This window comes from Moschus berezovskii, chromosome 12 (genome assembly GCF_049115385.1).
Source record: "Moschus berezovskii isolate FMDL1 chromosome 12, NW_MosBer_1.0, whole genome shotgun sequence".
NCBI lineage: Eukaryota > Metazoa > Chordata > Mammalia > Artiodactyla > Moschidae > Moschus > Moschus berezovskii.
In genome coordinates, this window is record NC_142471.1 from 44,322,767 (window position 1) to 44,337,779 (window position 15,013).

Below are 15,013 nucleotides of genomic sequence, written 5' to 3' on the forward strand. Positions count from 1 at the left end.
TTTGCCAGTTCACCTCACTTCACTTTTCCCCACTTGGTATCCATACATGTGTTCTAAATAGCAGCCTTTCTTGGACCACAGCAATCCAGAGCTAGGAGCAGCTTTCATACCGGCACCCACCCGCTTCAGTGCTCCATCAGCCCCCCTTTGATGAACCCATCCTGGTCTCCTTGCTCCACCTTCACTGTGTGCTGTGGGTACTTATTACTTTGTGTTTAATCAAACGAGGAAGGATCAGTGCTCAAGGCTGGCAGAACCGGTCCTTGGGGAAACAGCCTTCAATGGGCAGCATGGACCACCTAGGGGTTTTTGGAAATGTGTGGAACAGCTTTGATTGTTACAATGATTTGAGGGGTGGATGCACAACTAACATTCAGAGACGATGATGTGAATGCCCTAGATTGCAGTGGGCAGTCCTGCAAGGGAAATGACAGCGCACACAAAATGCTAATCATGCCCACGTTAGAAACGAGAGAGAATGATGGGAGGTCACTGACCCAGGCAAGCGAAGGCTTCTGGAGTTTGTAGGAAGGGTGTGCACAAGATTCAGAGTCATGTCCAAGTACAAACTTGCTGTTGATTGTCTTCCATCAGCTACAGGTCAGTATGCTGCTCTCGGACTAGGCATCTGCAAGCCGAGTCTCTCACCGCCAGTCTGGCTTTTCTCTCTGCTTCTGCGGAGGAGTGCTGAGTCCAGCTCTCAGCTCCCCTGGGCCAGAAAAATCAGAGACAGGACTGCTCAGATGCCTCCCAAACACTGGCCTAAACAGAGCCAGGGCTGGTAGAAAGGGAAGCCTGGCTGATCGCTCAGCCTCCATCACAGCCAGGCCAGGTTGCTCCTCCCAGCCTTCCTGGCTAGATGAGGACAAGATGCAGGAAGCTAGTGCTTTGTGCAGTATCCAGAGTAACCTCTTTTTGAGAAAACATCCCGCTCACTCCCCTAAGGGCACATATACATGTACCCGACTCCACACACAGATGGATGAGAGATGAGACATCTTCAGGGTATGTTTCCCTCTCCCTAGTACCCACCCACTCCTCCACAGGTGAGTTATGAGATCTGGTCCTAACTTCTCCGTGATCACACCCTAACTCCATGTCCATTCCCTCAGGTACTTCCTCTATAGCTAATGAATTAATTCATGTAAAAGGCTTAAATTAGTATGTGAGCTTTCCAAGGATATTATTATTAAAATAGAGAAGGACAAGTCTTAAGTCAGTGAATGGCTTTCCAATGATGAAATTGCTGAACCATTAATTGCCTGAAGAGAAGATTGTGGGGACAAAGGAGCGAGCTCTCTAGAGGACAAAACAAACTTTTCCCCTCTTTATAAAGATAGCCTTTGTTCTAGATAAGTCCCAGTCTTACCTCAGTTTGGAATATCTGGACTAATTGCCTTTTCAGGGAGGTGCTGGGTTTCTATCCTCTTAAGACTCTGCTTGAGGAGGTACTGCCTCCTGCAGGAAGCCTTCCAAGCCCCGAAGACTGAGTTAGTTCCCTCTTCAGAGCTCCCACACTTTCCTATACAAACCTCTACACACAGCATCGTAATTGTACCTGCTGGACTCTCTGATCCCCAAGACCAGACACTGGCCATCGATCATCTCTGTGTCCTTCCTGCTTGAGCCCAGGCCCTGGCTGTGGAGGAAGCAGTGGGTGAGTGTCTGCGGAATAAATGAGAGGTGTTCCACATGAGTGCTCCTTGGTTTCATTTCTCAATCAGGGTTCCAGGGCTCCTCATGCTCCCTAATGGAATTCTTAAAACTTTAGGGCAAGAATTTAAAGCAGATGGATTTTCTGCTTACACACTTTATAAACATTTTGTGGCACATGATTTCTGTGCCCTTGTTTGCATGCAGGTTGGCAACTGGGATGACCTTGATGATACAGCTTTACATACTGTCCACACTGGGAGACTGTGTCATCTTACTGTGCTGCAGTTAGGACCCATCAGCCCCAGAAGAATCTGCCTCGCATTCAATCCCATACTCACTTAGGAGGCAACTTGGTTTTGCAAGCACCAAGCTCAACAGTGACATAAAACTAATGTTGTCAATTTGAGTTTTATTGCTGATATAATTGCTTTGTATTTAATGTATAAATTTGTTTTTATTTTAGAGTTACAAGGAGCTACAAACTAGAATATTTGTTATTTAAGTCATTGTGTAAGCAGCAAAAAATAAGTCAATGTGGGCCCGGTCAGAATGTTCTTGGCCTTTGAAAGAGGGTAGTGCTGTCAAAATAGTGCTGTCAGTAATTCTCTCTCCTCCTAAGATGATGGTAACTAGCACTGCAGTTCCTGGGTGCGCTCTGGGAGCGGCTGCAGGAAGTCCAGTGACAAAGCATCAATAAGCCCCAACAAGCCCATTAGAGCATCATTCATGGACTTTCTTTCTAGGTGTGCTTCACCCCAGTCAGGCACAGAACAGCCCAGGGCAGAGAGGCACATATCATGTGCACATATACATACACACCCAGTCACACTCATCCATACCCACACACACACACACACATATACACACACACATGCTCTTGTCACCATGGCATTTTCATGAACTGCTTGTTCCATCTTCCCTACAGCTCAGCATGTCCTGGTCCTCATCAGCCCTGACCCAGCTCATTTCTAGGTGGGGCCTTCCAGTCTGTCTTCCTGAAAAGGGGAGCAGTAGAGGCTTCGATTAGAAAGGCAGGGAACATACTATATTCTCTTAACCAACCTCCAGGCCACCACATACTCACATGCCAGAATCCCTCCAATCCCAGCCCAAAGCACTCTGCATGCTCAGGGACAGTAAGCCACTCTGTATTTGCCAAAAGTCAACCTCTTGATTTCAAATGCCGTCATGCCATTCTGGGTATATAAATCAACAAGCACTGCTTGAGCGCTCACTGTGTGCTCACTCTCCTGAGGACCTGGGACCCAGAAGGCTCTCCACGAGAAACACGGACCTACATGCTTGGCTCTGGCCCTTGTTCTTCAGCATCTGTAGTCATTTGTCAGGGCTGCCTTGACAAGACACTCAGACTGGGGTCTTGGACAGCAGACACGTATCGTCTCCCAGTTTTGGAGGACAAGCCCAAGATCAAGGCATCTGCAGGGTTATGTCTTCTGAAGCCTGCCTCCTTGGCTTGCAGATGGCTGTCTTCTCCTTGTGTCTTCACGTGGTCTTTCTTCTGTGTATATCTGTGTCCTAATCTCCTCCTTTTATAAAGACATCGATCACAATGGATTAGGTCCAGTTCTAATAATGACCTCATTTTACTTACTTCTTTAAAGATCTTATCTCCAAATAAGATCACATTCTGAGGTTCTAGAGGTTAGGACTTTGACCTTGAAATTTGGGAATGAAGGACACAATTCAACCCATGACAGCATCCATAACTGAACACCTCAGACTCCCATGGAAAGGTCAGTCAGGATTCCACCATCAGTGATGGACCCTCATCCTCTCCCACCAGCCTCATACCTGGACCACCTTGGTGATGTCACATTCCCCTGTCAATGCATCCTCCTTAGCATCTGCCATTTCTCTCTTCCCCCTTCTCTCTCCCTTCTCCAGCTTCCTCATTTTTCCTTCACCCTGCTGCAATGCCTTCCCCTTCTTTTCCTGCAGAGCCCCACTTTCATGATCTTGTTCTCTTCCCAGTTTCACTATCTTTCACCCTTTCTCTCAGTTGACCTCCCACCAGTTTTCTCGAAAGATCTCCCTCTCACTCACAGCTCTCAACCTTTATCAGAAATGAGGACCCACCACAAAAAGAACTTTGCAATTTAACTCTTTTGAGTTGGCTTCATTCTCATTCATTATAACGTACTCTTAAAATCAAAGCTAATTTAATTCAGAAGAGCCAAAGTTTAAGATGTCAAGAGCTGGGCTTTTCAAAGTGTGGTCTGTAGACCACAAATGTCGAGGCTGAAGGTCCCTTGTGTCACTTCTAACCTCAGGTAATGTTTGATTAAATGTTTTATTGCCTTCTTATTATAAAATCAATACTTCCTCAAATAGAAAACAAAGAAATAATGCATGTGACAGGAAAACTAAAATTTATTGACAATTATCAACTGGAAATAATCACTGATATTTCATTGCACCTGCAGTATTTCCATGAATTTCTATTTATCTAGTAAATGTACAATTTTCCATGTTATTTCCTAATTAGTTACATTTAATACACATGAAATTTTTGATGTCCATTTTGTCTCAATCTTTCAGTTACCTCTTTTTTTAATTTATTTGAGCTTCCAAGGTAAATATATCCTTTTTCTAAAAAAAAGAACAGAATTTTCTGTCGGTTATATATAACATTTCTGTTTCATGTTTTATTGAATTGGTTGTAACTTTCAGTACAATGTTAAATAAAAATTGTGATAAATTACATATTCTAACTGATTTCATGATCCAGTGGATGTTGGCAATTTGATCTCTGGTTCCTCTGCCTTTTCTAAATCCAGTTTGAACATTTGGAAGTTCACGGTTCATGTACTGTTGAAGCCTGGCTTGGAGAATTTTGAGCGTTACTTTACTAGTGTGTGAGATGAATGCAATTGTGCAGTAGTGTGATCTTTCTTTGGCATTGCCTTTCTTTGGGATTGGAATGATAACTGACCTTTTCCAGTCCTCTGGACACTGCTGAATTTTCCAAATTTGTTGGCATATTGAGTGCAGCACTTGCACAGCATCATCTTTTAGGATTTGAAATAGCTCAACTGAAATTCCATCACTTTCGCTAGTTTTGTTCATAGTAATGCTTCCTAAGGCCCTCTTAACTTCACATTCCAGGATATCTGGCTCTCGGTGAGTGAACACACCATTGTGATTATCTGGGTCATGAAGATCTTTTTTGTATAGTTCTTCTTTGTATTCTTGCCACCTCTTTGTATTATCTTCTGCTTCTGTTAGGTCCATACCATTTCTGTCCTTTATTGAGCCCATCTTTGCATGAAATGTTCCCTTGGTATTTCTAATTTTCTTGAAGAGATCTCTAGTCTTTCTCATTCCATTATTTTCCTCTATTTCTTTGCATTGATCACTGAGGAAGGCTTTCCTATCTCTTCTTGCTATTCTTTGGAACGCTACGTTCAAATGGGTATACTTAGCAACTAAAAAACCACAGCAATCATCTGAAGAAATTTTCTATCCTCTATTCAAAAATTAATAAAGGAATTATTGTTGTATTTGTTATTTTTAATTGCTATATAATTCACATACTATAAAATTCAGGTTTTTAAAGCATAAAATTCAGTGGTTTATAGGATATTCACAAAGTTGTGTAATCACCACTGCTATCTAGTCCAAGAATGCTTTCATCACCCCAAGAAGAAACCCCAAATCCACTAGCAATCACTTCCCATTCCTCTTCTTCCCTTAAATCCCAAGCAGTCATCAAACAGCTTTCCATCACTATAAATTTGCCTGTTTGGAAATTTCACATAAATAGAACAATGCATTTGTAGCCTTTTGTGTCTAGTTTCTTTCACTTAGAATAGTATCTTCAAGGTTCATCCCTGTCGTAGAGTAGATTGGTACTGAATTCTTTTTATGGTTGTATAATTGTGTTTATCCATTCATCACTAGATGGTTATTTTTCACTTTTTTGTATTAGAAATAATGTTGCTATGAATATTCATGTACAAGTTTTTGTGTGGACATTTGTTTTCAATTATCAGAACTCTGGGCCATATGCTAACTTTATTTTTAACTTTTTGAGGAACTGCCAGAATATTTTCTGAAGTGGCTGCATCATTTTACATTCCTGCCAGCAAAGTATGAGGTTCCAATTTCTCCACATCCTCACCAATGCTTCTTATTATATCTTTATCTTTATTTTTATTATAGGCATGTCACTGTAGTTTTGGTTTGCATTTCTCTAAAGACTAATGATTTGAGTATATTTTCATATGTTTATTAGTCATTTGTATATCTCCTTTGACAAAATGTTTTTCAAATTTTTCCCATTTTTTAACTGGGATGCTTGTTTTTTTTATTGAGTTATAAGACTCTTTATATATTTTGTATAATGCTAGCTCTTTATCAGATATGTGATGTACAACTATTTCTCCCATTTTGTAGATTGCTTTTCACTTTCTTAATATTTTATGAACACAAAAGATTTTAACTTTCATGAAGTCCAATTTATATATTTTTTGCTTATTTGTGCTTTTGGTGTCATATCTAAGAGAAATCACTGCTTAATCCAAGATTGTGAAGATCTACACCTCTGTTTTCCTCTAAGAATTTTATAGTTTTAAGTCTTACATTTGGATCTTTTTTATTTTAACTTTTATATATGGTGTGAGGTACCATACCAACTTCACTCTTTTGCATACGGTTATTCAGTTGTTTCGGCTGAAAAGATTATTCTTTCCCCGGTTGAATTATCTAGGCACCATAGGTGAAAAACAATGGACAATAAATATATGGGCTTTTTAATATTTTTCTTTTTAATATCTACTGAGACTATCATAAGATCCTTCTTTCCATATGAAGTATTGTTAGATTTAATTTTGTCTTTACAGTCATGAGATGACCCAAACTCATGTCTTGGTGAATTGTTCTTTTCACACTATAAATTTGATTTGATATCATTTTGTGTCTCTAAGTGAGATCAATATATCATTCACTCTTTCAGCACCATCTTTGTCAGGTTTTGTTATCACATTTCTGTAAATTTCATAAAACAATTTCCATTTCTTTTTATAGTCTGGGAAAATAAAGGGTGTAAAGTGGTTCAAGATCTAAAACGTTTGAGATCCCACGATCCTCTGGAAAGGTTCCCCTTACTCACCCTGATCCTTGTCTTATTTGGTGGAGGTCCTAGGTCGCTACAAAATGATAAGTTTAAACCACAAATGAATACTTACCTGAGCTGAGTTTAAGATATGTTTTAAAAATAAGTCATTATCTTAAGAAAAATGCTGTCCCATCCTTCCTTCATCCATGTCAGCTAAAATTATCCCCCATGTTAGAAATTTGTTTCCCCAAGGTTCTTGTCATCTTTCATTTGTCGTGAACACCCATTATTTTTCCCCTGATCTCCAGCTGCTGCTATTTAATCCAAAGAAAATACAGCCTGTGGAGTTGACATGTTTACTTTTATAAATACCTTGCATCTGTCTTTATGTTAAAATTTGGCTTTTCCATGTGATGGTTAGAGTGCAGGCTCTGGAGCCAGGCTGCCTGAGTATGAAAACTGATCCCACTGTGCACCAGCCTTTTGACCTTGGCAAGGTCTCAGCTTACTCACCTATAGGACAAGACTTCATAGGACCTATACCTCACTGGATTGTGGAGAGCATTATATGACTTGATATTCGTAATGTGTTCAGAACAATGTTTGGCCCTTAGAATATCCGTGTTTAACACAAAAATACACTTGTCTTTTAAAGGCTGGAATTCCAGAGCTTAGATGCTATGCCTCATTTTATTTCCTTTGCAACTAGTTTCTAAACAGCAAAGTTCTCCTCCTCACCAGTGCTCACTCTAGCTCAGCTTCCTCCTCCTAGATTGTCCTTAGATTCTGCCTGCTTACTGCTGCTGCTTAGTCACTTCAGTCATGTCCGGCTCTGTGCGACCCTATGGATTGCAGCCCACCATGTGCCTCTGTCCATGGGATTCTCTAGCAAGAGTACTGGAGTGGGTTGCCATGCCCTCCTCCAGGGGATTTTCCCAATCCAGGGATTGAACCTGGGTATCCTGCATTGCTGGTAGATTCTTTACAGCTGAGCCACCAGGGAAATCCACCTGCCTACTAGACTCCCTCAACACCATGCAGTTCTTCTGATAAGAGCTTGACAAAGTTTGAAACATTGTCTTATCCCTTTTTTCTTTCTGGGGATCCTCCAACCTATTTCAAAGTGAATTGAGAAAGTCTGTGCCCCTGCCACATCTTGAAAATGGTGCTGAGATATCATTTCCATGGTTGACATCTGTTCCAAAATGATCCCATGGCTCCTGTTGCACGGGGAGCTGCAGAGAATGCATTTAACACTAAGCCACATAAAGCACCATAGTAACCACACATGCATAGATGACCACAAATCTACCTCCATCTCATTTAACATTCTTCCAAGCCCCAGATTCTTCCAACTAGCTCCCTTCCAAAGGTTTCTATCACAGACTGAGCTTATTCAAAAGTGGGCTCATGGGCATCCCAGCAAACCTTGTCCTTTGATATTCCAAAATAGAACCTACACTCACCAACCACTCAGGTGAGAAAGCACAAAACTTGGAAGTCAAGTTCCAACTTCCTCTCACCACCCTCATCAAACACTTACCCAAACCTGCGATTCCTATCCCCTAAGTCTCATGAACTCACACGAGAGCCTCCAACTCTTCAACAGCACCCCTTGTCACCAGTGATGTTCTCTCATCCATTCTTGACCCTGCTCACCAGAAAGATCTTTCACGGAGGCCAACCTGATTTGCTTAAAATTCCTCAAGAGCTCCTTGCAGTTTCTAGAGGAAAAAAAAATTAAGTTCCATCATTTTGGCTCCCAAGCCTTACCTGACCTAACTGCCCATGTGCCTGTGACAGAGGACGTGAAGGGACTGTTCTCAGGGGCTGGTCTCTGTATCTGGTCAGGATCCAGTCTCCTCTCGCTTACTTGACTCCTCTTTTCTCATTTTTCTTGCATTCTCTGCCTCCCCCTCTCCTCTGGATCATTCCCACTAGCATATAAACTTTCTCTCTCCCCAGCTTTGCCTTGTTGCAGTTTCCTTTTGTCCAGCTAAACTACCATTGCTTTCCTTTTTAGACAAACTTGCTAGCAGAGCTGTCTAATGTTTGTGCCCAATGTTTGTGTGTGTGTGTGTTCACTACTGCTCCATGCCCATCTGCCTTCTGCCCCCCTCAGTCCCCAACACTGCTCTCCTACAGCCATCCGCAATCTCCATGTACAAATGATAGGAAATGCTTTAGTCTCAGCTCAATACCACTTGCTCTCACTATTAACAAGGCTCACCCATTCCTAGAAACCATCTTTCTTAGTTTTTTTGATCTGAAGAAAACTCCTGGTCTCACTAATTCTACCTGTCCTCCAAATCTTTGTGAGCATCAACCTCTTTGGAAAGTTTTCTTTTTCTTTATCAACCAGCATGAATTTGGGAGCCTTCCACTGGGAGCCCTCCCCTTCCCTTTGCAATTGCCTATCCTAACTACCTCTCAATGCAAGTTGGAGTGCCTGCCCATCAGCATGCCAAACACACAGTGGGCCACCAAGTATTTTCTTAAAAGAATACATGAAAGGGCAAAGGCAGATTTTGCAGCAGTATTTTAAAACAGTTGACATATCCGAGCTCAGGGTCAGCAGGACTTATCCAGCCCCATCTCTATCTCTGGGGACCTGCCATTCTCAAGATGTCTGTGCCAGTGCAATGTCCTGTGGGTTCAACCCAGTAACATGATTCACTCCACTAGTCATTGCCTTAAACTTTGGGTTATTCAAGTTTAATTCCAATAAAATAAGGTATAGAATTAGGGCCTATGATGAGTTCCTAACAATGAAAAAAATAGGGCTGAAGGTTCGTTTGTAGTTGTCTCTCCTGCGAGTCATGCATGACCTGCTTGACCCGCCAAAAAAAATAGAAATCCTTGTGGCCACAAGCTTGCAGGCTTTCAGGTCTTGCACCCACTGTAAGAAACGCTTGATTCACATTTTGCAATGGATTCTGGTTGAAATGCTGTGCCCTTTATGAGGGTGACTTCCCCGACGTCCTCACAGCCCTCCCAGCTCTACGCCCCGCTCGCTTCCTTCCCCGGCCCTCATCCTTTCTCCCTGCCCTGGTGGCTCTGGTCCTGATGGCCGGGAAAGGAGCGACTGAGGTGCCGGAGGTGAGGACAGGGCAGGGCACATACCTCCGGCTCAATGCTTCTGCAACTATGACTGTGACGAAGGCACCTTGACACGGGGCCTTGGACATTTACTGCTGTCCGAACCGCTCTCTTGCTCCTCCTCTGGCTCTTGTTCCTGCACTTGGTCCCGGGCCCTCCTTCTCTCCAGCATCTCCTCGAAAAAGATCTGGCAGCTGAAGCCCTCTTGGATGCCATACTGGGCGTGCTCCAGCAGTGCCTCCAGAGTGGGGAAGACCCGACAGCAGGCCATGCACCGCAGCCCGTAGTTGGTGGTGACCAGCCAGTCCGGGGTGTCCCGCAGCTCCTGCAGGCAGCATTCCAGGGGCGCCAGCGGCTCCGTGTCCTCTGACTCTGAGCTGGTGTTGTTCTTGCTGGCTTCCAGTTCCCAGCGCAGGTCCGTATTGGAAGCCATCTCAAAGGAGGAGCCTTTCCGCCTCTGCCTCTTGATGAACTCCGCTTCGTGGATGCGGGGCTGTCGGGTGACCGGCTCGAAACCACTGTCAGTCTCCCAGGCCACGGCCACACCCTGCACGGTCTGCACATGGGTGTAGAAGGCGCACATGCTCTGCTGGGCAGCGTCCTGGTCCCCATAAGTGCAGGAGTAGCAGGACTGGTACTGGGAGTAGGACTGGTACTCAGAGGATGACTGGGATGATGGCGAGCTGCTCCAGCTCAACATCCCCCGACCCTTGCCCGAGAAGTAGATGCTCTCCGCGTGGGGAACGGCTGGGCCTGGCCGTGGAGACAGCTGCTCTCTCTTCACCGGCCCTGGGAAGTGGAAGGACATTTTCATCAGTGCCACAACCTACTTCAGGTCTCTGAAAGGATGCAAGCTCTGGGGGCCCCAGGCAGGTACTTTTTCTTTCCGTGCCTGTTTCCCCATAAATTAAGGATGATATACTTTCCTTTTGGGGTGATGATAAGGATCAAATGTAGAGATGTAGCCGCGCCTTATGGATGTGATGACAAAGATCAAATAGTGTATGAATGTGATATCTAAGCCCTTGACTAAACCCCAAAGGGCCAGCCCCTGGATACAGATTGTGGGACACCCATCCATACACCACAGTCTTCTTCACTGATAAGAAAGAATGAACTCCTGTTGCATGCCAAACATTGATGAGTCCCTAAGGTATTCTGCTAAATGAAAGCACTTAGGGTGAAAAGGTCATAGAGTATTTGATTCCATTTAGATGACATTCTAGAAAAGGTAAAACTATAGGGAGAGAGAACAGAACAGGGGTTACCTGGAGCTGAGGGCTGCAGGGGAACTGGCTGCACAGGGTCACTAGAACTTCTGGAGGGTGATGAACGTATTCAGCGTCATGGTATTGACAGTGGTTAAACAAATGTGTACCTGCCAAAATTCTTCAAATTGTACACAATATTGATGTGGTTTGTACATGCGAATCACAGCTCAATAAAGCCTGACAGGGGGAGTGCTTTGGCCAGACCAGTCAGCCCTGCCTTCCCCCTGGCATCTGTGGGACATGTCTCATCTTCCTCCAGGGGAATCTCACACTTTCCTTGAAACCCTCATTGGATCCCATCACCACATAAATGCTAAGTGCTTGTCATATTTTAACACTTTCAGTATTCAAAAAACCCTAAGAAATTGCATCGTTCGGATTTTTTAAAAGTTAGAAAACTGAGGCACAGAGCATTGAAATGATTGATAGAGTTGGTGCCAGTTACTTGGCCCCAAGATGATGTGACCCTTGGGTACATGGTCACTTCAAAATGATGTTACGGATGAACTTTCATCCATATTAAAAGGAACTTTTTATATCACGGCTGAAATCACAGAATTGACACATCAATTCTGGTTTTTTCAAAGCAAGTTAAAATATATGACTAACATTTTAGGATGTCATCCTCATACCTCCTGAAATCACCTTGTGTATTCACAACAGCGGCCCCAGTGAACCCATGGTCCATGTTTATGGCCAACACAGGACTTTGGTGCCAACACTGAGGGGTGGCCTGGTGCCTTCCCTTCCCCTTCCCCTCCAGGACTCCATCCTCTCAAGGACACACCAGCCACACCCTTTCTTTCGGCCGACCTGTCCGGTGCACTTCTACGCTCTCCTCCGTGGACTCTGGGCTGGCCAGGCTGAGGGTGGACTGGTCCGTGGGTGACTGTTCTCCCCTACGGTCCGTGAAGTGGTGCTTCATGATGACCCCAGTGCCCGGGGGCACAGAGCTCCAGCTGTTGGGTGAGAGTTGGTTCCGCCAGTGCTGAAGCCTCCGCTGGCCTCAGTCCAAGTGGCTGCTAGGTACCCGTGGTCACTAGGCTCCTGGCTTTATTCTGTGACCTCATCAATGACTATGGTCTGTTCTGTGACCCGTGACCAGGAAAGAGCCCCAGCCAGGCTGCCAGGAGAGGGTCCCCATCAGGATCTCGTTCCCTCCAGGACCTTCCCTGCTTAGTGTATTATCAGAGACACAAACATAAAGTGAGCATGCACGCACACACACACACACACACACACACATATAAACACATGTACATACACAGAGACACAAATGCCTAAAAACACACATGCAGACACTTATACACACGTGAACACACATGCACTCATGCTGACACACATAATCACTCAGGCACACATACATTCAAACACACATAAACACTCAGACATACACACACACACACAAATTCAGACCATGTTCGCTTAACCGCACACACACTCGCATACATACGATCATCACCCATCATCAAAGTGGGCCTACCTTGAACTGTGGCAGCAGCAGGTGGCCGAAATCCTGCCTCCTCCTCACTGCTTCACTCTCCTCCGTAGTCTCTGAAACGACTCCTGTCAGAGCCCTCTGGAATCCATTCCCCTCAGACTCTATGACGTGTGAGTGTGCAGGCATACCACTTCCCAGCATTCATCTGCTGCTGCTTAAATGTCAGCTCCATGAGGAGAGAGACGTCATTCATTCATTTCCCCCATCATATCTCCAGCATCTAGTAGAATACATTGACACATTCACAAGGATTCCAGAGATTGTTGTCAAATTAATGAATAAATAGTGGGTGAAGATGTCGGACATGTATTTGGATGGACCGACAAGGGCAAGTCTGTCTAGGGGGGTTGCCCTCTCTCTGTACTTCAGATCCCTGCAGCCCCAAGCCAGGCTGGTTCTCATCCCACAACTCTGAGTCCCGTCCTGCTTCTCCAGCTGCACAGACCTCACTCCATGCTCGGTCGCTCTGGCACCTCTTCCAGCTTGCCATCTCTCTCTGCTCCAGGATGTCCTGAGCACACTTCCCCAGAACATGTCTCCCTATATCCCCCCAACGCCTGCTCATTCTCACCAACTCAGTTCCTCTGGATCCCAAATTCTTAACAGCTCAGAAGATGATTGGTTGAAAATAATCCCCAAAGCAACACAACCACCCCCAGCACAGACAGCACCTAGGAATATTCTCTTCTCAGAACTAGAAGCCACTATGCATAGGAAAATGCCACAGAGCTTTACTGAGTGATGAAGAGTCACACTTGCACCTATAAAGACTCAGAGCTCCCTGGCAGGAAAAGGAAACACTGTAAGTATATTCTTTCTCCCTTAATAAATCAAGAGACTTGCCTCATAAAAATAAACAGTAAGAGCACAAAAATTAAACAGATCAATGGAAGACAAAGGTAGTCCAGAAAAAGATCATGTTATGTATTAATATTTGAATTTTTAAGAGATAAAGTAAATAAAGGTCTAGGAGGGAAAAAAAAGACTCAGTCAATAAATGATGCTGAACATTTTTATTCACTTTTTAAAAAATCAACTTTGGCCTTACCTCATATAAAACAACTAAGACTAATTTCATGCGACTCTGGGGTTACTTTCGAATGTAAAATATTTAGAAAGAAAATATAAATTAACATTTATTATTATAGGGTGGCTTTTCTAAACTTGAATGCATCAGTCAACATGAGCATTGAGAATCTTTTTAATTTCATTGCTTTAAAAAAACCCAAAAAACTCACTGTTTCAGTTTCCACTTCTCTGTTTTTTAGTAAAACTGAAATGAATAGTTCAGTAAAGGAAATGAATAAGCAACCCCCAGGAGAAGAAGGGCAGATGGCTGATAAACATAAGAAAAGATGTTCAACCTAACTCTAGGAAGGAAACGACAAATTAAAAACACATGCTATATAAGTATATTGTTTTCACCCACAAGGCAAACAAGAATTAAAAAGATTGACAGTTGTTAAGTGCTGGTGGGAACAAAATGAAATGAATATGTTTATATTCTACCTGTAAGTGCATGGCTTGCCTTTCTCAAGGGAAATTTGGCAGCACCCATTACAATGAAAAGCAGGCTCTTTCAACTCAGCAATTAACATCACTTCCTGGGGAGCATTCACATTTTGTGCTAAGTGCATAAAATAGCACATAAGGAAATATTTATTACAGTAGTATTCTTAATAGAAAATAAAAAGAAACTTGTCAAAGATCCATCAACATAAAGAAGTAGTTAAATAAATTACACCATGACCAAATTGTGGTATACTCTACTGCAGTAAAGAGATCTACATGTATTAGTAAGTAAATTCATGTCAAGTGAAAAAAGCAAGAGATAAGTGAATCCCACATATGTAAAAACTAAACATGTAACCCCTCCCCACAAAACCCTAAGCAAGCCTATAATGTGTATGAATGCAGAGGCACAGAGGAAGCAATCACACCCCAGTGGGAGCAGCGGTGACTTCAAGGAAAGTGAAAAAGATTCGGTGGAGCTATAGGTGACTGGAGGTATTTTCCCCACATGACCACACCTGTGCTCCCATCCCACATGCTCTTCTTACACTGTGAAGTTGACAGTCCTCCACTGAGAGACAGAGTCCCTCTTCCTGAACCAGAGTGGACTTTGTAACAACCTCCAGCAACTGAACGCAGAGGAGAGATGCTTGGAGACTTTGCTAGGTTGTAGAAAACAACGTCACTCCCTCTGGGTCCTCTCTGTCTGTCTCTACGCTCCTCTGGACCCAGCCGCCACGTTGTAAGGAAGCCTAGGCCACACGAAGGTGTTCCAGCCAACAGTTCTGGCAAAAATCCCAGCCAGCCACCAGACGTGTGAATGAATGTGCCATCAGATGATTCTGACTTCCAGCCTTTGAATCTTCCAACTGGGGTCCCAGACTTCTCAGGGCAGAG

The 15,013-nt window shown here is 43.7% G+C and overlaps 1 protein-coding gene across 1 annotated transcript; it reads right to left on the reverse strand.

The window, feature by feature from the left end:
- Positions 1-8,355: 8,355 nt before the first annotated feature.
- On the reverse strand, positions 8,356-12,028 carry FAM170B (family with sequence similarity 170 member B). The gene is made up of 3 exons (XM_055425261.2): positions 11,917-12,028; positions 9,857-10,621; positions 8,356-8,457 (listed from the first exon to the last, which is right to left on the reverse strand). The coding sequence occupies exons 1-2, from the start codon at positions 12,026-12,028 to the stop codon at positions 9,879-9,881; spliced, it is 855 nt and encodes a 284-aa protein (XP_055281236.1). The 3' UTR covers positions 8,356-8,457; positions 9,857-9,878.
- Between the last annotated feature and the right edge of the window lie 2,985 nt (positions 12,029-15,013).